Source organism: Dermacentor andersoni, chromosome 1 (genome assembly GCF_023375885.2).
Source record: "Dermacentor andersoni chromosome 1, qqDerAnde1_hic_scaffold, whole genome shotgun sequence".
NCBI lineage: Eukaryota > Metazoa > Arthropoda > Arachnida > Ixodida > Ixodidae > Dermacentor > Dermacentor andersoni.
The window spans coordinates 128900575-128928544 of NC_092814.1; the positions used below are offsets into that span (position 1 = coordinate 128900575).

The following is a 27970-nucleotide window of genomic DNA, read 5'->3' on the forward strand; positions in this document are numbered from 1 at the left end:
AGCAGCAAAACTAATCAGGACAGAGGGCCCTGTGGCAGGCATATTATTCGGTAGCCAATAGGTCAAATGCTGTTGATAAGAAAGTCAGACTATTACCAGCCCTGCAGCTTTGCCAAGATTGCTTCGGTAGAGTATACTACCACTAGCACTCATTACCAAGTAAGCCAAAGTGAAATTTGGTTGCAACCTAAACTAAGGAAGTCAACTGTTACAAATTAGACTCACTACAGATAAGTAAAGCTGAGCTTTTCTTTTTTTTCATCCAGATCCTTTCCAGATACATAGCATTCCAGAAAAAGCCCGAATACTTTCACTTTTGTATAATGCTATTCCTGAAAACATGTGTACCTTTTCCTAATGTGTGGGAAAGAAGAGTGAGGCAGGTAGAAAAATACAAGGATTGACTAAAACACCAGGAAATACTTTTTTTTATGTCAATGATCATCATGTATGCAAACATAGCCAGGTCTGTGGCCTCTTCCTCAAAAAACAGATGTAACAAATCTAAAAATAAATTTAGGAGAAAGGAAACCATAAGTCTTATCATTCATAGAAAAAAATTTTGGATCTAGCCACTGAAAAGCAGAACAAATATCAGGGGTACAAAACTCTAGCATAAATGGATGTGACTTCTATACATCTGGTGATTTCAATGAAACTGCCACAAGTAAAATGAGATGTGATGTCTAGCAGAATTGATTATTTTTACACATTTACTACTTACAACAACCTGCCATACATACAATATTACATCCACCAAACTGTACATACTGTTTATGAGCATCCATAGTTGTGATGAACATGCTTGACAATTTATCACGAGGCAAAAATATATGGCTGAAATCTTCTTGTGAAGAGCACAAGCAGTTGCATGGTCTCACAAGTATTTATCAGCCTTACAGTGTATGGAAAAAAATCTGTGCATTATGATGGCAAAGTAGATCATATTTCTTGGTGGATGCTGAAGTTGCATGTCCCCGCACAAGTTCACACAGTTACAAACATTCCCCTATCTTTGTTCACTTCCATGACATGTCACATAAAACAATAAGTTCGACTGGGTTAGCTTAAACCTTTACAACATACAGTCGCCGACCAATTTTTCGGACTCCCAAAATTCCGACATACTCGATTATTCGGACTGCTTTGTGGCACTGCCATTCTCCCCACAGACCATAATGTACAACAACTGCCGAAAGTTCGGACACCTTGCAACCTCTCGTTTGATTTTTTTGACACTCCTTGAGCCAACTCGATCTATGGCACTTGCCCCCACCGGCTCTGAATGGTGCATTGTTCAACTTGTTGAACGACATTTTTTTTAACTGAGCCTCCTTGCTGCCCCACGAGGTGGCCCAACTGCAAATCCCTGCTCATCATCGTTTCTGCTTGGTTCGGTAGAGTGGCTACAGTAGTTCCGGTCTCAGCTTAGTAAGCCATGTCAAGGCAATCCAGCAGCTGATTTGTTTGTTTCTTCGTGCACGACGCTGCGAGTAAGCCACGTTTTTAGTTTGTGCGCCTGGTGTCGGCGTGACGGTGCGGTGAGGTTTGCTTTGTGTGCTGTGTCGAGGTTGCGGTGATCCAACTCGTCAAGTGTCTAATGGTGCCGACAGTGCCCACGCAGACTGCGCTGGGGAATGCCGACAAGCATGGTACTAATATACCACAATGACAATGGCGGAAAAGATCGCCCTTGTGCAGCAAGTCCAAAGCGGCCGGTCTCAAAGTGGAGTTGCCCGAGAATTTAATATTTCGAAGCAGACGGTTTCGGATTACATGCGAAACAAGACGAAGATTCTTGGCGAAGCAACTAAATGTCTTCCTCCAGCTTGGAAAGGAAAAATTTTAGAAACGACAGCCACCCGAAGCTCGAAGAAGCCCTCCACATGTGGTTGTGTGCCATGGTCGCCAAGCGGATTCCTGTGTCTGGAGACCTTCTGAAGCAGGAGGCAGAGATGGTCGCAGAGACGCCTGCACAGTAGTGGCATTGTGATTCTGGACAAAGTCTCATTTTACAGTTCCACAGATGCTGACAGTGCTGTACTGACATGTGCAGAACTTGACGACGATGAGATCATTCGTCAGGTTTCTGCTGCCCCGCCAGACGATGACTCCGAGTCGGAAGATGACGCACCATGTGCCGCTGCAGTTGCACGCGGAGCTTGTACAAGCAGCGACTGTGCTTTCAGCCACCTATAGTGACTGCACGACCCTCTCAGAGATTCAGGCTGACCTGACTGCACGTAAACGGAACAGCGTACAACAGTGCATTCACGATTTCTTCAAGCCTACTGCCGAGCCTGAATAAGTGTGCGGAAATAAAGAATTTCTTTTTTTTTTTTCTGAATCTGTTTTAATCTGTTTTTTCGGACACCCATTTATTCAGACATTTTCGTGGTCCCCGTGAGGTCCAAATAAACGGTCGGCGACTGTATTTGCAATAGTTATGTTGCTTATGAAAGTATATAATAAAATTGAAGTATGCAAGAGCCAAAGACCTCCATGTAGCCAAAGTGCCACAGTGAAGAAAGAAAAGTGAGGGCAAAGAGAAAAACAGATATTTATCGGTGGTGATTCTTAGTCATGGGTGAGTAGGAACGTTCTTTCCGTGATGATGTTCGGTGATCGTGTGAGGTATGTTCTCGAGAGCGGTCATTATGCCTGCTGCGTTCAGGGCTGGATCGGTGACGATGACTTGTGCTCTCTTTACGGCGATCCAATTCCCGAGATTTTTCATCTCGCAGCCGATCATCTCGAGCCCTGTCTTCACGTGACCTGTCATTGCGTGAGCCATCATCTCGTGATCTTTCCTCGCGTGACTTGTCATCACGTGGTCTATCCTCGCGGGACCTGTCCTCACGTATTTTGTCCTCACGAGACCTTTCATCCCTGGACCTTTCATCACGAGCCCTTTCCTCACGTGGCCATTCTTCACGTCCTCTCTCATCACGTTGCTTGTCATGACTGTGGTGTGGCCGCGCATCCCGTGGGCTTCGGCTCCTAAAAAATATTGAAACAAGTGAAAGAAGTTAACACTCCCCACACACACATTTAAAAAAAAAATGCTAACTAAGCACCTTCTAGTGAATCTGATTTGCAATTGAGGCACATGGCAAACTCAAAGGGTCGAGGCATCTCTAAACAGAATGCACATGATACATGTGGCACACTTTACGAAATGTGTTAGGCTGCTGAGCACGAGGTCGCGGGATCAAATCCCGGCCACGGCGGCCGCATTTCGATGGGGGCGAAATGCGAAAACACCCGTATGCTTAGATTTAGGTGCACGTTAAAGAACCCCAAGTGGTCAAAATTTCCGGAGTCCTCCACTACGGCGTGCCTCATAATCAGAAAGTGGTTTTGGCACGTAAAACCCCAGAATTTAATAATAATTTAACTTTACGAAATGCATACCTGCCTACTGCAACACTTCCTACAACTACCCTTGGCAATGGTGCTGGACTTGGTAAATGCTTGCAAAAAATATACAGTGCAGCACTTGTTTTTGTCTAAATGCAGCATTTCACAGATGGAGAGATTATCCAAGCGCCATGAGCCTCATAAGCCTTGGCGCAGCCCTATGCACATTTAACCAACCTCCGTGATTCATCTGGATTCATTACATAGTACTGTACTTACCAAATTGTAACATGCACCTTTTTTCTAGAAAAAGAAGTGCAAAAAGAAAGAGTATGGCATAACTGCCGTACTCGTCGCCCACCCCTCATGCAATGCCCCTTAAATCGGGACTTTGAGGACCTAATAAAGAAAAGAAAAAAAAAAAAAAACGCATGCTTGTTAGAATAGAGTACAAACCGAAACCTACCCCACAACTTCCCATCGCCATTACAAGGCAGTGGCAGTTTACTCTTTGCTGGCAACCATGGTAGCATATTTCCTCGTCATTTTTCCGGTGTAGTACCAGCCATTTTCAATTGGTTGGAGTGCTACCTTTGTTACAGTGAGCTGTATCAGTGTGATCTACTCATATATTCACTTTGCAAACTATATCATGCTCGATAATTTCCGGGGAAATGGATGCAGTGACCATGAATACTCCTCATTTCCGCCATCAGAATGGCTTTAAGCAGAAAGTGATCCTACACATGGAGGAGAGCCAAAACAGAGCTGCAGCACACGATTTTGGCATACCAGAGACTTGCGTTCGTGACTGGCAAAAACTGAAGAAGTCCATTTTCGACAGTAAGACCATCAAGTAAAGGCCACCACAGTCCGTGAACCGGGAGGTTCCCCGAACTTGAAGACAAGCTGGCAGACTATTTCAAGAAGCTCCAAGTGGACCACACGCTCGTGACCACGGAGGCACTGAAGGTAAAGACCCTTGAACTTGACAGGTGTCGAGGCCTTTCGAGAAGCTAGTTTAAAGCAAGCAGTAACTGGATTTGCAGATTTATGAAGCGAAAAAAATTTTCTTTGCGTAGGTGGGCTGGCATGTGCTAGAAGTGGTCGCAGGAATGTGAAGAGAAGCTGTTTCCACTGGTATGCTTTATCGTTGCGACACAGCAACGCATATCAACTCAGCCAGATCGGCAATGCCGACCAGAGTCCGGTGTATTTTGATGTGCCTGTAAACACAACAGCGGAGACGACTAAGGCCAAACTAGTTTGCCTGCTTTTTCGTTCGGCCATGAAAAGATGCGAGTAATAGCAATGCTACTATACAGCAGATAGCCACAAGTTGGTGCCTTTTCTTGTGTTTAAGTGCAAGGCTCTCCCAAAGGCTGCGAGCTTCCCCCGAGGTGTTGGAGCGCGTGCCAACGGGAAAGGTTTGATGGACACTGACCTCGTCCTTGACTGGATAGACTGTGTGTGGCACAAGAGGCCCAGTGCTAGTTTAGGGCTCTGCTTAATGCTTGATGCCTTTCAGTGCCACCTGGACTAGCTTGTCAAGGACAAGCTTGCAGCTTGCCACACAGACCTGGTGGTAATACTGGGTGGGATGACTTCCCAGCTGCAGCTACTAGACGTGTGTATAAACAAGCGTGTCAAGGACTGCATTCGAGCACTTTATAGTGAGTGCCTGATGAATGGATGCCACACATTCACAGCCAGCAATAGGCTGAAGCGCGTGTCGATCGAGGAACTGGCAAGGTGGGTGTTGCAAGTTTGGATTGAGATTCCATCAGCTATGGTCGTAAAGCCTTTGAAAAGATGTGGCATTTCAAATGTGACGGACGGCACTGAAGATGAGATGCTGTGGTCCAAAAGTGAAAGGGAGCTTCCCACGGCAGCAGTGAATGAAGTACAGGCCTAACAAGGAGGCTGTCGACTACTCAAAACATAAAATTCTTCAGACTTCTTTTCTTTCAGTCACGGAAATCGTGTGCACGTTGGAATCGAGGTTCGAAGTCCCCCCCATCACGGAAATGAGGTGCGTGTTAGAATAGGGTGTGCGTAAGAATCACTTTACCTTGCAGGCTTGTTTCTTAGCTTTTAACTGCTGCTGCAAAAAAAACTTGAAAGTTGCTTTGATAGGACTGTACATAACGCATATTCTACCTATGGGAGCATCTAATATGGCAGACATGAAATGCGAATTGGAGCAGCAAATATGGATGTTTGTGCCTGAAGCAGAGGACGTAGTAAAGGGGTCCTGAACCACCTGGCTGTGAAAATCTCAGCCAAGTTTGCAGTCATGAGCGGCACGTAGAGATCGCAAGTGGAGTACGAAGTCACCTTTTTCTCAAACTCCGTTTTCAACAGAAGCCTGCTCCTCACTTTTTCCTGGACACTTTATAGCAGATTCTGATAAATGGCTGCGATTAGCCAATAGCAGACATCAATCAAGAAGGGTGTTTGGATCAGTGCACTTCTTCCTACAGTTACTGTGTATATTTATGGATGCAGTTTAATAACCAGGCTAAAGTAAGCGAAAATCTGCTTTTGAATTTCGCTAAGAATTACGAGGGCGAATAAGCAAGTCTTTGTCCCTATCTATTTTTTTTTTAGCCAAATTACAGCTGTAAATGCTAAGTCAACATATCCATTCTCAGTGGTGGATGTTTCATGGACCGGCTCGGCCTTATCTGCTGGTAGCTCTGCGGCACGGCGCTGTTATCACTTGTTGAAGATGGCGATTGTGCTTCCCAACAATGCGAGGCCACATGTGGCAATCAGAACTGCTGACAAGCTCCGGTCATTTAATTGTGAGAGTCGATCACCCACCATACAGTCCAGACCCTCGCCCCTAGCGATTTAAAAATTTTCAGTCCACTGAAGAAGTTCCTGGCCTGCGATTCACGCAAGACGGCAGTCCCACAGTGGTTCCACAGTCAGCTGGACAAATTCTACCACAATGTCATTTCAGATTTAATGCTGCGACAAGACAAATGCCCGCACAGGGGTGAGGACTACAGTAGAACCTCGTTAATTCGAAGTCCGTCGGACCGCGAAAAATCATCGAATGAACCGGGTTTTCGAATTATCAAAAATGGACGAAAAACGAGAAATAAACATACGAAATGTGGCTGTATCAACACTGCACCTTTATTTCGCCTGAAAAACGGTCACTTGAAGTACAGTATTTACACTATTGTAAGGCGACACGAATGTAAGTCGACCCCCCCCATATCGCGTGACAGGGGGGGGGGGAAGAGAGAGAGAGAGAGCATACTTGAGGGCGCATTCGATAACGAAAATTTATTAGTAGCTGACATGGTCACTGGACTACTCATCTTCACTGGTGCTGCCATCCTCATTGTTGCTACGGTCCCACAGCGCGTCGTCGTCCCGCGAAATTTCACATTTGGCAAACGACCGCACCACAACATATTGTGGAACAGTAGCCCACGCCGAATGCACCCAACCACACGCAGCCGTTAGGGAGGCTCTTTTGACAGGTCCGGTTGGCGTAATTTCGCGGTATTCTGCCGCCAGTCAGTCGTACTCACAGCGGAGCAGGTCCTTAAAAGGCGAAGATCCGGGCTTGTTTCATGACCATGTCGCACTTCACTGGCAGGGACCGATTGCGCATTTCAGCGACGTACGCTGCAAGCTTAGCCTACAGCTCCAGAAAGCGTCCAGACTTCGGCACGTGGAAAATTCCTCACTTGCCGTCACAGGTGAAAATTTTGCTTCGCTGTAGTCGCCACTTTCGCACCACCCGTTCAGAAACATCGAACTTGCAGCCCGCTGCGCAGTGATTTGTTTCTTCAGCGTAAAGGATGGCAGCCCCCTTGAACGCTGCTGTGAACGAGTGCCGAATGATTAGTGGGCCTGGAGCACTCATGATGATTGAGGAAGCATAGAAGTAGCACGTAGCCAGCAGTCAAATGGAACGCGTCAAACCAATGCCTTTCTTCAAACTATAGAGATAGCTAAGCGCAACAGGCAGAGAGAAACCCGCGAGTGGTGTCTGCTCTTCCATGAACTATCGATGCTCCCCACAAGCGCCGCCGTACTGAGGGTGCCGCCGTGAATAGAACAGCGGCGCTTCCATCAACTATCGACACCCCCTCATGAGTGTTGTGTCTCAAAAATGTTGCAAACCCTTCCGAAAAGCGAACAAACACGCGGGATAGCGAAAAGCTATGGGTAGGGCCATAGAGCAAACATGAAATTCTAACTACGTTGTAGCTCCCGTTGGTCTCGCTTTTTTGGCGGTGCCATGTTTTGGTTTCGATTGTAAGTCGACCCCCCACTTCAGATTTTCAAACTTTAAAAAAGTGGTCGACTTACAATTGTGTAAATATGGTAGTCATCGATGCGTGACTACTTGGCGCGGTAGTTAGCCGCATCGTAGGCTGCGTCCTCCAGTCTGCTTACAGTGCGCAGCAATCCACTGTTACCGCCGCGGATCATGGAGGCACGGAAAAATCACGGAGGCCATGGTTTAAACTGATGTATTATCCGGATATGGGCACGCTGGCTGTTCAAATTATCTGGCAAAATTTGCATGCAAACTGTTGGGACCGCCGGAAACCTTCGAATTACGCGGGATTTTGAATAAACCGAGTTCGAATTAACGAGGTTTTACTGTACGTGGAAAAATACTAGTGTAAGGTATGTAGAACAGTACGTATATCTGTAATTACATGTACGTACCTTATTTTGGCTAATAAAAAATAGGGGCAAGGACTCTCTTATTCACCCTCGTACGTACTTCCGGAAGAAGTCGACCATTGTCTGCTCATGCTCAGCCGTGACCACACATGTAGGACATGTAGGAATTAAGCTTTGGCCACCCTGCTTATTGGTGTCTGGGTCTCACTAATTTAAACTAGCTTTGAACACTTAACTAGCCTTGAACCCCTTGAAACTTCAAGTCAGACCACACGCAAGCTTACTCCTGGCCACTCCTGGTTAGACGCCTTGGCAGACTTTGCTTCGTATTGAGTGTGATAGTGCTTCAAAATGCACAAATTGTATGTGGCTACTATCCATCGGTCAAGCTGGTGCAGGACAAAGCCAGTCTGCAGCATGTAGCATGGCGAGAATCGAACATATGAGCACTCAAGTCCTGTCATGCACAAAGCAAACGCTGCGCATAGGCACTTGCACGTAGCTGGGGTCTGCTATGTAGCGTAGATATCGCAGCCGCTGCGGGGTGCCACGAGTTCAGTGGCTGAGCACATTGTGGCTCGCTGAGGACAACTGTGTTCAGATACGCTTGGCACGTCGTAGGTGCCAGAATCAGAAGTACAGTCACCGACCGTTTATTCGGACCTCATGGGGACTGCGGAAATGTCCGAATACACAGGTGTCCGAAAAAACAGATTAAGAAAAAAAAAAAAAAAAAAAAATGAAATCCTTTATTTCCAAGCACTTATTCGGGCTCGGCAGTACGCTTGAAGAAATCGTGAATGCGCCGTTGCACGCTGTTCCGTTTACGTGCAATCAGATAAACCTGAATCTCGGAGAGGGTCGTACAGTCACTACAGGCGGCTGAAAGCACAGTCACTGCTTGTACACGCTCCGCATGCGATGGCAGCGTAGCACATGGTGCGTCAGTCATCTTCCGACTCGGAGTCATCGTCCGGCGGTGCAGCAGAAACGTGACGAATGATCTCGCCGTCGTCGAGTTCTGCGCATGTCAGTACAGCAGTGTCAACACCTGTGAAACTGTCAAATGAGACGGTGTCCGGAATCGCAATGCAACCACTGCGCAGGTCTCAGCAGAACATTTTCGACGTCACTAGGGAGCACATCGGAAGGCGACAAATCAGTAACGCCACTTCGTGGGGCAGCAAGGAGGCTCCGTTCAAAACAAAAATGGCGTTCAGCAAGTCGAACCATGCACCGGTCAGAGTCTGCGCATGGTGCTCTCGATCGAGTTGGCTCAAGGAGTGTCCGAAAAATCAGACGAGAGGTTGCAAGGTGTCTGAACTTACGGCAGTTGTTATACGTTATGGTCTATGGGGAGAATGGCGGTGCCGCGAAGCAGACCGAATAATCGAGCATGTCCGAATTTTTGGAGTCCGAAAAATCAGTCGGCGACTGTAGTGGCACCTACATGAACATGTAAAATCAAATTTGAACTGCGCACCACGGTGATTTTCAGTAGGTGGAGTGTTGTAAGCACACTCGCTCCACCGTAGCCTTCGCAGTGCAAGGCATTGAAGTACTTTTTGCGGCAAAGAAATTTTGAAATACAGTTGATCCCGGATATATCGAACTCGAAGGGGATCACGAAATAGTTCGATATATCGATAATTCCAAATATAAAATATGCATGGCAAAAGCTTCTCTAACAACTCCACACATCTCAAGGCAGTTTCCCGATGTCGTGACTAACGGGAACTTACCGATCTGGGCCTCCATGGCGCATAAAAAAACAAAAACACAGCGCAATGACCAGAGCACTTTATTTCAGAAAAAAATCTGACCTTTGATTGCTTTTTCTTCTGCACCATCAAGTTCATTTAGCTGTCCTCAAGCTTGTTGACAGTGTCCAAATGAGAAAGGCCAGCTCCTTCCATTGTGCCACAACAGCAGCGAATGACACTGAAAGCTGATGCAAGTTCAGCTGCAGTGCATGGTGGTTGGTCCTCTTCGTCGGAACCTTCGCCGCTGCTCGAGTCTGCATCCTCGTCACCCATTATGTCAGCCACAATCTCCTCATCAGCGTGATGCGCTACAGCTTGCATGCCGTCGTCAGCGCTGACGAAATCGCGTGCTGTGACGCCGCCTGGGATGGCGCCTGGGAACGCCGAGAGCTCGCGAAAACGCCACGGCGACCGACGACTTTCTCTCGCCGGCCTCCACCCGTGGAATGATGTCCCCCTTCGTTGAAAAATCCTAATTGTTGCGTTTTTTCGTGGACATGGCTTTGGAACACGTGCCAAAAACGGAAAGAAAAACGCACTGCACCACACAAGTCTCAAGCCTTCGCGTTGGCCTTGCGAATAAAAGGAACAAAGCGAATCGAAAGATGCACCGCTCCGCGTCTCCGCACTACCACAAGCCCAAGCTGCACTGACCTCGTTCGTCTCGCAGCGTCAGCGGTGTCAGCCAACCAAAACACAGGAAACGGGTGCCTGCGGTCAGCGTGGTTTCTCCCTCCCGCTTCCCTTTCACACCCAATCGCACTCAAAGTGCTCCTCATCACATGCCTTTTACCCACACGCCCCCTTCTCAGAGTGCGGGGCGGTGCGCGTGAGATCGCGAGAACGTCGCTAGAGCTTCGTGAGGAGAAGCGCACTTGCAGGGGTGGAATGCGATGGGAGAAGCGTACTTGCAGGGGTGGGGTATGGTGGGAGAAGCGCACTTGCCGGGGCGCAGCTCAGCATGGAGTTTGATACATCGCTATGCCGGTGCACGGGAGTTCTATATACGTGAACAACAGCGCTATACTTTTTCGTGGGATTCCCAAGGAGATTTTTCAACTGTTCGATGTAGGCAATAATTCGATATATCTGGGTTCGATATATCCGGGATCGACCGTAGTTTATTTTAACTTTAAATGCATTTCTTGATTTCGATAAAAAGTGTTTCAGGGCCCCTTTAATGTGCTTGATTGAAACTGTTCGTTGTAGGGAAGAAGGAATTGTGGCTTTATATGCAATCCATTCACGAAATTGCTTAAATTGCCACGGTCGATCTGGATCTGCACAGAGATTGTGTGGCCTCAGCTGTACTACAGAAAATAACGCAGACTCGTGTAAGGGCGACACTTTTCTTTCTTCTTTTTTTTCTTTTTTACAATTTTGATGAGGTGCGACCCTTACACAGGACCGAACCGTTTGGTCAAAATGGTGCCGGCTTAGCCCGCGACTTGTGCACACAACAGGGCTCTCGCAATCTAATAGTGGCATACAGAAGTACACAGTGCACGCAAATTTGCCAATGCACATGCGCAGCATTGGGGCAGCGAACGTGATTGCTTCTCCGTTGGAAATTTTGTTCCCCAAATTTTGAGCTGCCAAGTTGAGGGTGCGCCCCTTATGTGAGTCTATACGGTAGCCTACTCATTTTTTATATTCATTACTGCTGTTGCAGAAAAGCAAAACACAAACATCAATGCTATTATGCAACTTTTTTTTTTTGAACATCGAAAAACTGCGCAGTGGGTTATGAAGGACATTAACTGATGGCTCCAGTTTAATTTTGACTACCTGGAGCTTCTAAAATGCACCCTAAAATGCATTTGAAAAGAGCACCCTAAAAATGGTACACGAGCATTCTCACACTGTGTCTCCATCGGAATGCAGTCTGGAATCGAACCCCCGACCATATGCTCAGTAATGCAACACCATTGCCACTGAGTTACACTGACGGGCTATGCAACATAGTAGTAAATGGCCAATTAGATAAGGTGGTTGACAAAATTACTGCCTACATAGACCTGCAGGGCAAGAAGATGAGTGCTGGTATCATTCATGTTAATGCTCCCAATGAAGACACCACTGCAGCCATGTTTAGGTGTAAACACCTCTGCATCGCATTGGCTGCCATCGTCACTGTACTATCGTTAACCTTTGTTGCATTCTTCCTGACCCCTCGCCTTCCTTTGTGCGGCCTCACAATGCCTAGCTTCAAAGCTCAGCTTTTCCAAGGGAACTCTTTATTTTACTCATGCCCTCGCTTGTGTGCACAAATGCACACATACACAGACAACAGCTGTATCAGATGGTCTGCATTCTCAGGTGGAAGTGCACCCCTTGGTTTGAAGATATGTATACATTTACAGTCGCCGGCCGATTTTCCGGACTCCAAAAATCCAGACATGCCCGATTATTCAGTCAGCTTCACGGCACCGCCATTCTCCCCATAGACCATAATGTATAACAACTGCCGAAAGTTCGGACACCTTGCGACCTCTCGTCTGATTTTTCGGACACTCCTTGAGCCAACTCGATCGAGGGCATCATGCACCGACTCTGACCGGTGCATAGTTCGACTTGCTGAACGCCATTTTTGTTTTGAACGGAGCCTCCTTGCTGTCCCACGAAGTGGCGCTACAGGAAATCCCCGCTCATCATCGTTTCTGCCTGGTTCGATAGAGTGGTCGTACAGCAGTTCCGGTTTCAGCTTAGTAAGCTATGTCAAGACAATTCAGCAGCTGATTTGTTTCGCGTGCGACGCTGCGAGCAGGCCACGTTTTTCGTTTGTGCAACTGGTGTCGGCACGGTGGTGTTTGCTTTGTGTGCTGTGTCGAGGTTTCGGTGATCCAACGCGGCGTGCGGAAACATCGCGTCAAGTGTCTAATGGCGCCGACAGTGCCCGCGCAGACTGCGCTGGGGAATGCCGGCAAGCGGGTGCCGGGAGGCCTAAGATTTGTCGCCTTCCGATGTGCTCCCTACACGGAAAATGTTCTGCCAAAACCTGCGCAGTGGTTCTATTGCGATTCCGGACACTGTCTCATTTGACAGTTTCAAAGCTGCTGACACTGCTGTACTGACATGCGCAGAACTCGACGACGGCGAGATCATTCGTCACGTTTCTGCTGCACCGCCGGACGATGACTCAGAGTCGGAAGATGACGCACCATGTGCTACGCTGCCGTCGCATGCGGAGCGTGCACAAGCAGCGACTGTGCTTTCAGCCGCCTATAGTGACCGTACGACCCTACCCGAGATTTAGGCTTATCTGATTGCGCGTAAACGGAACAGCGTGCAACGGCGCACTCACGATTTCTTCAAGCCTACTGCCGAGCCCGAATAAGTGCGTGGAAATAAAGGATTTCATTTTTTTTTCTTAATCCGCTTTTTCGGACACCTGTTTATTCGGACATTTCCGCAGTCCCCGTGAGGTCCGAATAAACGGTCGGCGACTGTATAGCATTTGTCTGTTTAGTTTTACATATCCACAAATTTCTATGCATGCATCTGCTAATGTACAATCAATGAAGCAGCATGCTGCAAGCATTCCCGATTTCATGCAGCAAGCCAATCACACTGCTTGTCCAAGTGACATCATTCACCCATTATACTTAGAACAGATAGAGGCGGCTGAAAATGCCGGGAGTGGCACTTCTGCAACCTGTAGCGATTCAGATGTTCTACGCTGAATAATAAATTACACGCTTTACGCAGAACACCTAAATTTGGACCTACAGTCAACGACCGATTTTTCGGACCCTCTAGGGAACGTAAAAACGTCCGAAAATTCAGGCAGTCCGAAAAAATGAATGCATGCAAAAAAACGCACCCTTTTTATTTTTTTCTCGGATCTAGAGGTAAAGGGCGAAGTAACAGGCTTCCGAAACCCTGCCACAGCATCAGTGAAGTGGCTATAAAAAGAGGCGTTCAAAAACTCTGTATGCAGCCGACTGCCGGTTAATTATGTACATGTGCATCGTCGGGCAGGCGGTGTTATTGCTGCAGTGACTTGAAGAACTTGTTCATTGTTGTTTTGACGGCGTTCCGGTTGCATGCGATCATATTCGCCTCGATCTGAGCAAGGGTCATGTCAGCACTGTACACCGATGAAAGAGTCAACAGTGCTCGCGTCAACTCGGCGCCTGTAGGTGGCGCAGGCATTGGCTCCTCATTTTCAACATCGGAGTCTTCTGAATCCCCCACAACCCGACGGACTATTTCCTCGTCAGTCAGTTCTGCGCGGAAGTCGAGCTCGTTGTCAGCGTCAACAAACTGTTCAAAAGTTATTTCGGTGGGTATGGAAACCCCAGCAGAGCGGAGGTCGTTGATCATGTCGTCCGACGGTACTGCTTTCCGCGCTTCGATGCCATCGGCGAGGACGACGAAGACGGAGTGGGCGCCATCGAAGGCAAGCGAAATCCTCAAGTTGCGAACAGTGGAGTTCGCTCACGAGCGTCAAAGCGCCTAGCGTCGCAGAGCACACTTGACACAACAGACAACCACACACCACGCTAGCCAAAACGTGGCCTGCGCAAACAAACAAACAAAATGGCGCCGCTCCGGAAACTCCGCCGGAGGCGGAAGTACGGCGATGAACATAGCCAGCGTGGCCAGACCAAATCGGTGTGTGACGACTAGATTCGGCTAGTTGTGCTTCAAAGCGGTGATATGCTTCGGCAGCAAGTGGATTTCCTTCTCAAGGGCGCTGCGCGAGGAGCCAAAAATTCCTTCCGTCCGTCAAAAAGTCCGGAAAATTGGACGGCGGGGGGTTCGAGCGTCCGAAACTTCAGATGTCCTTATACATTGATTCTATGGGGCTCGTGGCGGTGCCGCGAAGACGTCCGAAATATCAGGCATGTCCGAAAATTTGGGCGTCCGAAAATTCAGTCGTTGACTGTATATGATCACAAGGACATACCCTATCGAATTAACATGTACAAAACTGTGAAAACTATTTCAAGGTCCCTGTAACAGGCTAGAGTAAATGCTTCAGGCTGGTAAAGAGAAAAGGCACGCTTTAAGTTACATTCCATGCTATTTCAAATATGAAAAGTGATAAAATTAACTTGCCTATGATGTCTCTCCCAATGGCGTTCTCTGCTTCTGCTACGGCGTATCCTCGGTCGCTCTCTGTCCCAGCTAGAATCTCCTGGTACTTCACGGCCGCTGGGGGACTCACGTGCATGGGGACTCCTATTGTGCATAAAACACAATATGACAAATTTGAGAGTTTGATGGAAATACCAAATTACGAACCAAGTTTTTCCCATCTTGTGGCATTTAACAATCAATTAAACTTAGCAATACTTAATCCTGAATGTGCTGGCAAAGCGTGTAACGGAAAGGGAGGGCATTCTACTCGGGCGGCGGCTGCATGTGGCACAGCCGAGAGCGGCAGTGCGTTATCTTGAAAGCGATCGATCAGCAGAAAGTCTAGGAGCACCTAGGGCTGATGGTTTCACGTGTGCTCTACTCTCGCCACTTAGTTCGCGCTAAAGTGAGAGGCAGCACGAAGGTCAATTCGCTCGCCGCTGCTGCCGCTCTTAATCATGCCAGCGTTCTGACGAGTGTCCGCAGTCCTTGTGCGAGATGCGTTAGTGTTTGCCTGTGCAGGCACCACAACGTGCTTGTTAAGTTGGTTTGTAGGGAAATATTTACAGCAGTTTACGCACTTGATAAAACTGCTGTTACTTCGTATAACTGTCTAATAATTTGCTATCGCAATCAATGCTTCACATGTCAGGTGAAAAAGCTTTTTTTTTTTGGCTTTGGTGTGCTTTAACTAAAGCGTGACAAACACACAAACACATTGGCCCGTTTCCTAGCTTATAACTGCTGTTTGCAGTAAAAGGGGACATGAAAATGGCTGAACATGACCAAGTAGCATGCTCGCATTTAACCAAATGCAATGCAGCTGCAATGACTTGTACTATGGATTTAAGATAACAAATAAAGATCGGTTTCTTTCAATGTGTTCGTTTCTTCTAATCATTTTGTGTGTGTTAGCGGCGAGGGTGTTGAATTGAGAATAAAGGAATGCTGTGCACAAGGCGAGGTACACGGCCGTCTGTCAATCACGTGTCAACGCCCATGCTTCAGCCAGCATGTCAACGGCGTGCACAACAGCCCTCTATTATTTGTTTCGCTGGTGGTCGTTGACTATCGTGTCTCTGAAAGAGCTAATAGAAGGAGCGACAGAAGGCGGTGCACATGAAAAAAATAAAAAAATAAAATAAAATACTGAAATGGAATTAATAAATAAATAAATAAAAGAAAATGAATGGAAAGGAGAAGAAAAGAAAAAGAAAAAGCTAAGAAACCAAACTAAGTGCTGTTGCCTATGGCTTGAAATTTAGCATAGAGAATAGATTCTAAAGCTCCCTTTGAAATGTTTATGCCTACTGGCTGCAATGTCCTGAACTTATGGATAAGGTATGATTCTCTGTATTTTCTTTCTCGTTCAGAATGGAAATTTGACTGTAAGATGTAGAGTTTAAGTTCATCAAAGTTATGACCTGGTTGGTTGAAATGCTCGACGACGGCTTTGGGAAGCTTTTTAGCTGTGTCTGCGCGATGTCCGTTTAATCTGATGTTCATTGATTGTCCTGTTTCACTGATATATTGTTTCATACAGAAGGAACATACACAAGCATATAGATCACATCCGAACTTCTACAAGTGAAGCTAGATTTGACTTCGTGTGTATAACTATTTGCTGTGCTTTTAATTTCCTTTATTCTCAATTTGATACCCTCGCCGCTAACACACCTTCCCTCGTTACCGCACCCACCCGCCTTCCACCCTCTCCCATTTAGAAGAACCCCACCTATATATACTGTGGGGAGGAAAGCATATGTCACCTTGAAGAAGACAAGTCCACTTGTCGAAATGTTGGCTCCTGCTTTCACCTATTTCACACTAGTGTCATTACACCCTTGATCAGTTTTTACCAGCAGTGTACATAAATAGCAAATAAAGTGAAACGCAAGGTAGCCAAATGATCATTTCTGAGGCTTTGTTACTGACTACGTTTGGCTTTTTCCAAACTTGTACTAGTATATTTAGCCAAAGCAGGGGAGACATGACTTGAACACACTACTCAAGATAGCTTTACTGAAAAAAAAAAAAAAAAAAAAAAAAAGCAATTTTTTTTGCTGTTTTATAATTTATTAATTATTACACAAAAAACTCCTTGGCTCTTGAGTTCTTACTGGTTATTATCAGGTAAAAACACCGCAAAGCCTACTTACAATGGTACTATACATAACAGTTTCACGACCATGCAGTGCTAACACTACGTGTGGGAAGCTCTTCAGGGAAAGAGCGCCCATTTTCAGAAGCCAGCAAAGGCTTCTCAAAATTGTATCTTTATTTTATGGTTTAGACATGTTCTGCTGCTAAAGCAATGTGTCGCTACTGAAAGATGTCGAAAAAAGGCAGCGTCCTCTAAAACATGAGAGAGCACCTACTGCACACAAAAGCAGACAAAACTTCCTATGTGCAGACCCATCCAATTACAAGGAGCGTTTGATGCCGTGACAGTCAGAGCCAATCGGAGACTGCCATTTTGGTCTGGATAATCCTGAATGTATATACATATATATTAGGTTTCATGGTTCCCTTAGGGAAAAAGCCAATGACAAATCTACAAAATCATAAAATTGATTAGATTATACTAATGTGGCTCCTTCCAGTGTTAGGAAATGAGATACTATATCATAGACTTAATTTCTATCCCATCATGCTTTCAGCATGTCTTCCTGTCATCCGTGCTGACAAAAGTATTCTTTTAGGCAACAAACTTATTCAGTTTCAGAAAAGATCAGATACAACACAGGATGGCTGTGGATATGAAACCAACCCTTGTTTTAAGATTTTCTTTTTTTTTTTTTCCTACTTTCTGAATTTTATTCAGACATCTCTGACAAATTTTCTGTCAATTTAATCAGCTAACCAAAATGTAGACATGGCACTGATAGTGGTAAACAACACTGACAAAATCATGTTACTGTTCCAAGGCCTGTCAAAAAAAGAAGCATGTTGCTGACCAAAGTAAAAACAATGGTCTTTCGAGATCCGTACGGACTCCTCATTCACAAGATCACGAAACATCCTTTTGCTTTGACTTTGGTCAGTGACCTGCTTTTTTACTAACAATTATTTTACCTGACCAGGTCGTATTCTGCAGAACTTTTTCCTCAAGGCCTACAGTGCGGAAAGTTGCTTTGGGATGGTTGCATTTGGTCTTCTACTTCTAAATCATCCTATCACACTGTGCTGTGCCACACAAGGTTCAGACCACAGACATAAGTCTCAGGATCCGCTCCAAGTGTGAGATATGATGGCCAAAGTAAAATGTCTCCTTTCCAACAGAGCTACAGAAGTCAAGAGTGCTTCAGGTCAACTTCTGCATATTCAGCAGGCAAAAACTTCAAAACGTAACTAAGCAAGCGTGCAGCACATTAGCTCCTATTTCTTATAACCAACAGCCCTTATTATTGTTGTTTTTTAAAACACGTTTGTAGCATGCCCTGCATACCTCCTGCGTCTTGGTTCCGGTGACAGTGCCCGCTCACTCGCAGCAGCTGTTTCTGTTATGGTGGCTGCTGGCTCAGCGCTTGGAGCTTGAGTTGCTGGGGCCAATGCAGGAGGGCGCAAGGAAAGCCTGCGCTCAATCTCTTTCTGGATAGGCACAGGAATTCGAGGGAATAAGGTGGCAAACCACTCCAGCTTGGTGAGCATATGGCGCAGCATGTCGCCGATGCGCAGTGTCTGGCCACCGCCTGCTTTCACATCCAGTTCCTGCAACAGGATCCATATAGCAAGCGCCACCGTTAACGTTGAAGCCTGGCTAGCAACAAATAGGCAAAGACTGAGCAGGCAGAACATTTAGCAACAGAAAGGTTGTCGTATGCACGAGCTGCATGGTGTGTGACTCTCGCCAAGTATTATGCAGCAACATTTTACAGAACAGACTGCATAACAAACTGCTGTCAATAGAAATAAGTGTCAGTGAGAACTTCTCATGCTTGTTTCAACGAGCACAAAGGGATTAATAAAGCTTTGTGTTGTACATTACACAACAGACATCCCCCCACCATCCCACCCAGACACCACAGATGTTCAAAATGAGAAACCGCAAAAACAAGCTTGAGAAACTGCAGGAAAACACTAATAAAAAGAAAGAACTAAAAGAAAAAAAAGCGAGTCAGGAGAAGTTGTGCCTGTGTCAACTGCTACTTGAGTGATATCATAATTTTGGGTGTTCAAACACCCATGTGGTGACTCAGAATATTTCTTTAATCCCATTCTGTGACTAATAAGGGATGCATCCAAGAAAATAATGCTAAGGATATCATTTATCATTTTAAGCATGAAGTTCTCTGACTGCAAAATGCAAGGTAAAGAATGTGTTTCACATACCCCTTAGGACTTCTGAAGGGACTCGGCACCGTGAACTCAAGAAGCAAGGTTCCCTGACATAAAGACATTTCTCATCATATCACAGCGTATGTGTACACATACTAAGAATGCAGCTACTGCCTAATTCAGCAAAATTATATCAGTAGAGCATAATACTATCAGTTGTTTATGTCTTCAGAGATATATGTTTATCACACCAGGAGAAAGTTTTCTTCAACTGAAAAGCTTTCTTTCTGAGAAACCCGTGTGGGTTTACTTTGTAGCTTTGTGCTACAAGGCAGGTTGATGTCAATTTTTTTCCCTTTTCAGCAAAAACTGCTCATTACTAGTTCAAATTCAGACCGAGAAAATAATGTCTTCGTTTGGCTTAACTGGTTTATGTTTGTTTGCATGACCCGAGAATATTTACAGGAAAACAGCATAAATTAATCTTGGACAAAAACTTGACGGTGCTGCTGATCTGCACTAATGAAGAGAAAAGTATGTGAGCTGTTATTCAAGCAGCAAGTAGTTTTAAAAATCCCAATGTGGAAGCACGGCTCAGGAGCAATACACAAATTTTATTGCACCTACTTCAGTTTGCATACCGGTGCGATCAAAAGAGACCGCCTAGCTAGGAAATGCTTCATCTTATCAATTATATGGGACTTCCACCACTGGAGAGCTATTTGACAGTCACCAATTTCAAATGTTCACAAATGTATTGGTAACACGCTTGCTGCCCAATGAGCCACATTCAAAACTGCAATAATGGTGTCTACACTTTTAAAATGACAGCAAGCCCACGTGCATGTACAAATGAGGGAGCACGGATGAGCCAGAAATGTAGGCAATGCATGGATATGGTGACTAGAAGAGGCAGTGTGATGGGCACCGTGTGCACACGGTGAGAGAGGAGCGCACAAAATACGATGAAAATTTCGACCACCCCTTTCGGGCACTGTCGTCGTCGGGAGCGCGCAGGGTCCCCAGTACGGCGGCCATGCGCACCAGTGTGCAATGTGTTGACGGTTCTGTAGAAGTGCACCGCTTACTGAACGCATTACTTCGTTGTGCAAGCTTCGCAGACGCAGGATGTAGCAGCCTTCAAAAGCAGGCACATGTTTTGCATGTGGCTGAAAAATGTGCGCAAATCATGTTCAGCAGAAAAGAAAAACAAAAGCGTCATCTTTTGAGTTTCGAAGGATGCTTTGCGACAGAAAAAATCGGCCCATACTATAAATAGAGATGCACAGAACTCACAACTGCTTCATTAGCAAGCATCACTTCGAAGTAGCTAACGTTAATAAAAAAAGCCCTCATCGCTACATAATCAATGGTGAAGTTGTGGAAATACCGCACGATCAGTCAGCCGCACCTCACAAAGGATGCCGTCCCATGTTTCCGTATGCGCCGAAATATCATGCAGAAGGGAATGAAAGCTCTGTGAAAAAGAAACTTGTGTAAACTGGTGCTGCAGACTTTCAGATTATTCCACATTACCTGCCACGGTAGCCTATAGTTGCTACAGTGTTGCGCTTCTGAACTCAAGGTCGCGGGTTCAATTCCAACACGGCGACATGTTCTGATGGTTACTGAATGCAAAACCGCTCTGTACCGTGCATTGGGTGTACATTAAAGAGCGCCAGGTGGTCTGATACGGCATGATACGGCGTGCCTGACATAATTAGCTCATGGTTTTGCCACGTAAGGCTACATATTTTAATTTAAATTACAACATTCCATATCACAGCTGCTGTTCATGGCAAAAATTAAGAGCATAGCAAAGGCGAGCAACAGTGTGGATATGCTGACGTTTAATCTGGAAAAGGTTTTGCCGTATATATCACGCATGTACATGACCAATGAAATGAACTGGGCATTATTACAGAACACAGATAAGTTAATGCGAGAAAAAAGGATTAACACGCACACAAGAAAAATAAATGTAAAAAGGCAAAATGAAACAACTGCACCATGCAACAATCACTTAATTGCATCAACTATGCATGATCATTCTATTTCTGTGGGACAGCTATTTAGAGCTGATTGTGACTTTAGCTTGCCTTTTTTTATAAGATACACTTATTTTGCTTGGCAGTTGGTCTGGGTGGTGCAAAACAATATTTGTCACAAAGCATTGCCAAATGCAAGATTGAAGTTATGAACTTCTTTAGTTGTGGATGACGCTGTTGCAGTATAGGTTTCAACTAAAACAGGAATAACAGCATTTTACCTACTACTCAGCTTTACTCAATCTGATGCGTACAGTGACGGAAAAAAAGAAAAAAAAAGGGGGGGGGGGAGGGGGCCCTACGTGTGTCAAACATTCCTGACGTCAGTCACCGACACATGGCAAATACAATGCGCTCCCGGCTGTCATTACACCGCTTCTCGCTCTTTTTGCACGCATATGCAAGGCTTGGAGAATGGCTGAAAGTATGTATGTGCGCAATGCATGTGAAAATTATAAACTTTCAAAAAAAAAAAAAGGGGGAGGGGCGAAAAGGTTGCCTCGCATTCAGCTGTAGCTGTGCCTATACATGTGCACCGCTGCATTAGGTGAACATGCTCTGTGTGCACATGGTGGCCCCTAATTGAGATGCCATGTTTCATTGCCATTTTGAGCAGTTCCTTGCTCCAGCTCATCACACTGCCCCTTCTAGCCACCATAGCGTGGACCACAAGCACGTAAGAAGGTGGCCAACCTGAACCAAAAATCATTTTATATTTTGTTTCGGATCTAAAAAAAAATTGAACTCTTCTGGGGCAGTTCTGGTTCTTGCAAAAATATTTTATTGTTTCCAGTTCGATATTTCGGTAGTCACTTTGGAAATGCAAGTTTACATGAGCCTGTCAACACAAGCACAATTCCTCACAGGTTAAAAAAAAAAAATCCTGTTGCAAGATGGTCTAACGAACATTTAAACAAACACTTCGGAATCCAGGACTACGTAGCACCAAGCCACACACCTCAGTCTATAGATAACGGATGCCTAACCTTCCATAATTTACCAATTATTCCACACATGCATAAAGCAGACACTACAAGCACGGTGACAAGTATGCTTCTAATTCATATTAAAATTCTTGAATAGAACAGAAATGAGTTCAGTATCAGAGGCTTCATAGCAGTGGCATAGCCCAGCAAAGCAGTTCAGCTACCATTGAAAGCTGAGCTCAAATGTAGTAATTCCCAACTTTGCGAGGGAATCAAAGAATAGCAATCCTCGTGCATACGCATCCTTTCTGGTTACAATTTCAAAATGCAGGCCCATGGGCCAAGCTAGCAGAACTTGCAAAAATCTGCAACAACAACAACACCACTGGCTACCACAGGATGCATAAAACCCTTCCTTCTTCAATATACACATGCACCCTCTCCCTTGGCAAGCAGACATCGCTTAGTGGCCTGGCCAACTGTTCCAAAAACCTGTTCTCCCAACTCTCTCCAGCTGCCTTCCATCATATCCCTTATTGGCAAGCCTCGCTAAAGAAACGCCACACTGCTGTGTTGCCTCCCATCAGGTGTACTTGCCCGATTTCGAGCGCAAGGCACGTGTGGGTGTGCGGGCGCAGCCAGCCCGGAACCACTGAAAAAAGAGGCAGAGGCACATCAAGAGCAGCAGCTACACTCGCCGTAAAGGGGGAGTGTTACTTTTGCTGCAGGGCTGCCTTGCTTGGCCGGCACAGCCACCGCCATCCGGGTGGACTTGCCTCCGTTTCAGCTCGTTCAGGAGGGCGCGCTTGCCATGGCCAAGCCTAAAGAAGCCTACGCGTGCAACATCGCCACTGCTGCTGCTGCTGCTGCTGATCGGGCTGGGCAAACACCACCATATAGGCCTTGTAAAGTGCCTATTTTGACTCATGCTGCAAGCTGTGAGAATCAAGAACAAAAAAGTACCTAGCAATTTTCGAGATCTGTCTGTTCACAGAGTTTATTAATATGATATGCAGTAACATTTTACAAATGTTGGTGGCTAAAAGACCTGCAGAAAAAATGCAGGCTTTATATAAATCAATATTTAGGCCTTCTATTTTCAAGAAATATAAACCCACTTATACCTAGCTCCGGTATACAAGGTGTGTTCAAGAAGTATCGAACCTTCTTCTTTACCACGTAAATCAATGTAGGGCAGGAGGCTTCCTTCAATGGATATGGAGTGGACATTCATATGCACGCGAAAATTTTTTTCCGCCCGCAGAAAGCGTCAGTTGCCCGCAGTTGGCCTATGAGTGAGAATGTGTAGTGAGCGCTTGTCGTAACATAAGCAGCGATATTGCATCAAATTTTGGCAAAGGCTTGGCAATGCCCAAGTGAAAGCCATTCACAAGCTTTAACAGGCTTTCGGGGACGATGCCATGAGCACCTCAGGAATAAAGGAGCAGTACAACTGTTTCAAAAATTGCCACACATCAGTGGACGGTGAACCGCGTTCAGGAAGACCCTCAACAAGCTGAAATGAAAATCTCATTCAGCAAGTTCGGACTTTGGTCATGGAGGACCGTTGCATCACAGTCTAAGAATTTCCAAACAAGATAGGGGCAAGTATTGGATCAGTGCATTCAATGTTGACCAACGATTTGGGCATGAGGAGAATCTCCCCGAAATTTATACTGAAACTGCTAACAATGGAGCAGAAGCAACTCCATCTGGGAATTGCACAGGACCTGCTGGACAACGCAAACAGTAAGCCTAACTTTCTGGACACTGTGATCACAGGTGATGAGTCATGGGTTTATGGGTACGACCCAGAAACCAAGATGCAGTCGTCGCAGTGGAAACATCCAACATCCCTGAGGCCAAACAAAGCATGATAGATCCACAGCAATGTCAAGGTCACGTTGACCATTTTCTTCAACTCCCGTGGGTTGGTGCATCATGAACACGCACCAAAAGGCCAAACCATCACAAAGGAATACTACCAGGAGGTCCTCTGTTGCCTTCGTGATGCTGTGCAGTGCAAACATGGAGCAAGAAACATTTAGGAGTGGAAACTCCGCTGTTTGCGGCGACCAGAAAAGGTCACAAGCCCGCGGAGCCGTTATCGCGCTGCCGGTGCCTGGCGGCCTGGAAAGAAATTACCGCTATAGTGCCTAGAATATACTTGCTAGTGTGCCGAGGGCGCGCGCTCGCGTGGCCGCCGAGGCAATGCCTTCCCGCAGCCACCGCGTGGTGGCGCTGCCAATCGCTAAGGTGCCACCATGCCTCGTTCGCTGCCGAGGCAGCGTAGGTGCGGCAACTCTGACGTTGGTGCGCTGCACTTTTCACTGCGAAAGCCTGTCTCTGAAGGCTTTGAGAGCAATTTTTGCTTAAAAACTCTACTGGCTGGAGACAATCTTACCGCCCTGGCATTATCCGGAAAAAATCCTGGACTGAAACAGCGCTCGGCGAAACGTTTGACACGTACAACCAGGTCCAGTTTGCTAAATTTTTATTCGTTTATTCTTTGTGGTGAACCGCGAGAGGACTTAAGCAGAAGTCATATTGACCGGCTAATGTTCAGCGAGGTACCCAACTTGAAATAAGCAACAAAATTTGATGCGTTGGCGGCATTACGTTGTTGTGATAGAACGATCGAGTATGGTGCGGACTCATTGTTGCTACATGGAAACTTAATTCTGATCGAGATTTTATTCAACTAGGGGCCAGTCGATTGCAATCACGCATCGCGATCGCGGGTGAAAGATACCGTATACACCTTCATGCTGAGTGAGCGCTCAGCCAGCTCTGTGCAGGTGGAAAGACCGAGTAGTGGCCCCCATTGTCAATGGCGAGCAGACTGCAGACTCACTTAGCGTCTCATTCTGCGCCTTCATTAGAGCCACTTGCTGCTGCGCACCTGCCAGTTTTCTCTTCCCTCTTTGCAGAGCACGAGAAATGTTACTGCTTTTGTTTGGCTGACTGCATGCTTGCTTCCTCTTTCTGCGCAGCTTGTTCTGAGTAACCGCCGTATTCATAAATGTAACTTAACTTCAAGCTCATGCTTGACTTGATTTAAATGACGCCTGGCATTAACGTGCCCAAAGACGCTCACTGCGTTTCCTTCGGCACGTTCCCGATAGGCGTCACTTAGATCAAGTCAAGCATGAGCTTCAACTTAAGTTGCATTTCTGAATACGGAGGTAAGTCTCTGCTGGTATTTGCATTGAGCACAGCTCTCCCCTTCAGACTCGGCGGTCAAGCGACACTTTTCTGCAAAATACTTCTCCATGAATGATATGTGCTTTGCTGAATCAGGTTTCAGACCACATCCGCTACAAAGAACCTCCAATGCACTGCGCCTAATTAGTTCTTCAGTTTCAACTATTGTTGTAAGCACGTGCTTGCTATGTTCTTTTCCAAGAAAATACACTGTAGCGACCACAGAGCTGCTTTCAGGCATCAAGCTTCCAAATGTTAGCATTCTTTCTATATACAAAGTGGCAAAGTTATTTTTTTCTGCTCGATAACGTGCGTAGGCTACAGAGCCAGCAGGTGCTTCAGATAGCTTGGCCCAGGTTTCAGGAATACAAATTGAGTTGAACGGATGGTGATCTTTAACAGCAATACAACCCATCTGCTGCTGCGGGCATGAGTTCTCACACGGCTCTTCTGTTGCTGGCGGCTCGTCGGAGACATCGTCTTGACGCTCCATCGCTGACGCCTGCACCGGCACTGCGCTTTTGCCGTTTAGCGGCAGGTTGGTCACACAAGTTCCTTACTTTTCGTTTCCATGTCTTCTTAGGCAGAAGGTATTTCGGATAGTTGTCGAATACCGTTGGCATTGCGTCGGGCATGAGACGTGGTCTGTCTCGGGCGAGCACGCGTTGACAACACCGTTCACCGTCACTTTGAACGTTCTTTCGCTATAGCTGTCTTTAAAATGTTTTTCGCAGACAACACACGCTGGAGTCAACTTGCGGTCCTGTCTTCTGATCAGCCGCTCCCACTCCGCAAGCCGTGTTGGGTCCGAGGGCACACCAAACATGGAAGCTTTGTCCGGATTCGACCGGTAGCCACTCCGACAGAGCGGCACGAAACACGTTTTTTTCCCTGCCTTGATGCTTCGAGTTTAGCATCATTAGTCGCTGTGGTCTTCCCTCACACGGAACAGCACGGAGAAAAACGCAGTAAAAAGCGCAGATCCGACTAAAATACTATAATACACACCGCACACGACCAATGCAACTGCAGCGACTGCGGCATGCCCGGCAGCGACGGCACCTTTACGACGAGCAGCGCCTCTCGCGGCCAAAGTTGGAAGGCATCGCACTCACTGCCACCCTCTCCCATTGGGAGAGCGCTCCGTACGACACACTAGCAGTATATTCTAGGCACTATATTACCGCCGTTGAGAGCCGCCTGCCCGGGCACTACATTTGTTTGTTTGTTTTTTTCGCTGCGGCTTCTACGACGCGCCGCATGGCGCCGCCACTGTATACGGCCCCGTCGGTGCATACAACAATTGTGACCTTACTGGTCGCCTGCGCTCGCTCGCGCTGATGGGAGTTTCACCTCCTAAATGTCTTACTCCGTGGGTGCAAACAACTGGATCTTTGGGTAGCAAAAACTTGGCAGCTCTATCATGACAACGCACCCACCCATTCTGTGCATCTGATTCAGATTTTCTTCACCAAACACAACATTCCTGTGGTTCACGATGGAAAAAAGCGCTACTAAAACGGAGACTTAGCAAGACCAACACGCCTGACTGACAGCTATTCCTGTGGTTCATCAGGCTCCCTACTCCCCCAACATGGCTCCGTGCGACTTTTTGCTATTTCCCAAGCTGGAAATGCCACTGAAAGGAACCCGATTTGAGTCAAGAGAAGACATCATGCGGAATGCAACGGCCCGGCTGATCACCATTCTAAAAGGCGCATTCCAGAAGCATTTCCAAACAATGGCGGGAAAGCTGGGAGAAGTGTGTGCGTTACCAAGATGACTACTTTGAAGGGGATTAGTATCTCCTAATCAATGAATGTATTTCTGCTGACCAAAGGTTTGATACTTTTTGAACACACCTCATATACTGTAGAATACTGTACACATAAAAGAGCGGAACTGTCATATTGAAATTGCCATTCAAAAGAGCGCGAGCTCAGTATGCCTGTGCTTAAAGGGGCTCCGAAACACTTTTTTAACTAAACATGGAACGGCTTCACTATTAAAGGGCGTCGTCTCATGAATCTTGTGGCAAAAACGCTTTTCGAATCCTTCAAGCAGTGTATCTCACTGATACGTGGCGTTCTCTCTTTTTGTCTCTGCTAGCATGCTGGAAACTACACAGGGGGGAAGCCCAAGGGGGAAAAGCCCTGCCGAAAAGTTGAGTGCCTTGGCAGCGAACGGGCTTGTCGTGGCACCCTGTGGCGGCCGTAGTAGACTAGGCTATGCAGCACACTACTGCCATCTCGAAGGCCATGTGCATAACGCTTAAATGTCGTGCATAGACCAGCAGTGCCAAGATTACATTATTTTTGTGTCTTTTTGAGATTGCAGAAACACCATATAGGTATATGTTTCATTTCTTCAACTAAATATTAGCAATTATGCATTAATGAGAACAGTCTCGTGAACACGAAATCAGCCAATAGCTGCTTGTGGGTCCAGCTGCTTGCGATGACACTGCGGAAGCGAGAGCAAGCAATTTTTCACTGTTTTCGACACAAGATTGTGAATTCCCTGCTGCATGCAGTGCAATATCTGGCTCGCATGTTTACAGAAGCCCAGTGTGCAGATTAACAATGTTTTCTTACTATGTTCAAGAAGTGTTTCCGGGCCCCTTTGAACCTCACATGCCAGACCA

At 46.3% G+C, this 27970-nt stretch overlaps 1 protein-coding gene across 6 annotated transcripts in view; it reads right to left on the reverse strand.

The window, feature by feature from the left end:
- Positions 1–410: 410 nt before the first annotated feature.
- LOC126544153 (pre-mRNA-splicing factor 38B-like) overlaps positions 411–27970 on the reverse strand; it is a 67856-nt gene continuing 40296 nt past the window's right edge. For 5 of the 6 annotated variants that reach the window (XM_055062025.1, XM_055062022.1, XM_055062024.1 and 2 more), the window contains 3 exons: positions 18319–18581; positions 14850–14972; positions 411–3000 (listed from right to left, as the gene is read on the reverse strand). In XM_055062025.1, the coding sequence (XP_054918000.1) occupies positions 2562–3000; positions 14850–14972; positions 18319–18581 (825 nt within the window). In that variant the 3' untranslated portion in view covers positions 411–2561. Of the gene's footprint in view, positions 3001–14849; positions 14973–18318; positions 18582–22719; positions 22775–22839; positions 23001–27970 lie in introns of those variants that run through there. The other variant, XM_055062026.1, reaches the window with a different exon arrangement.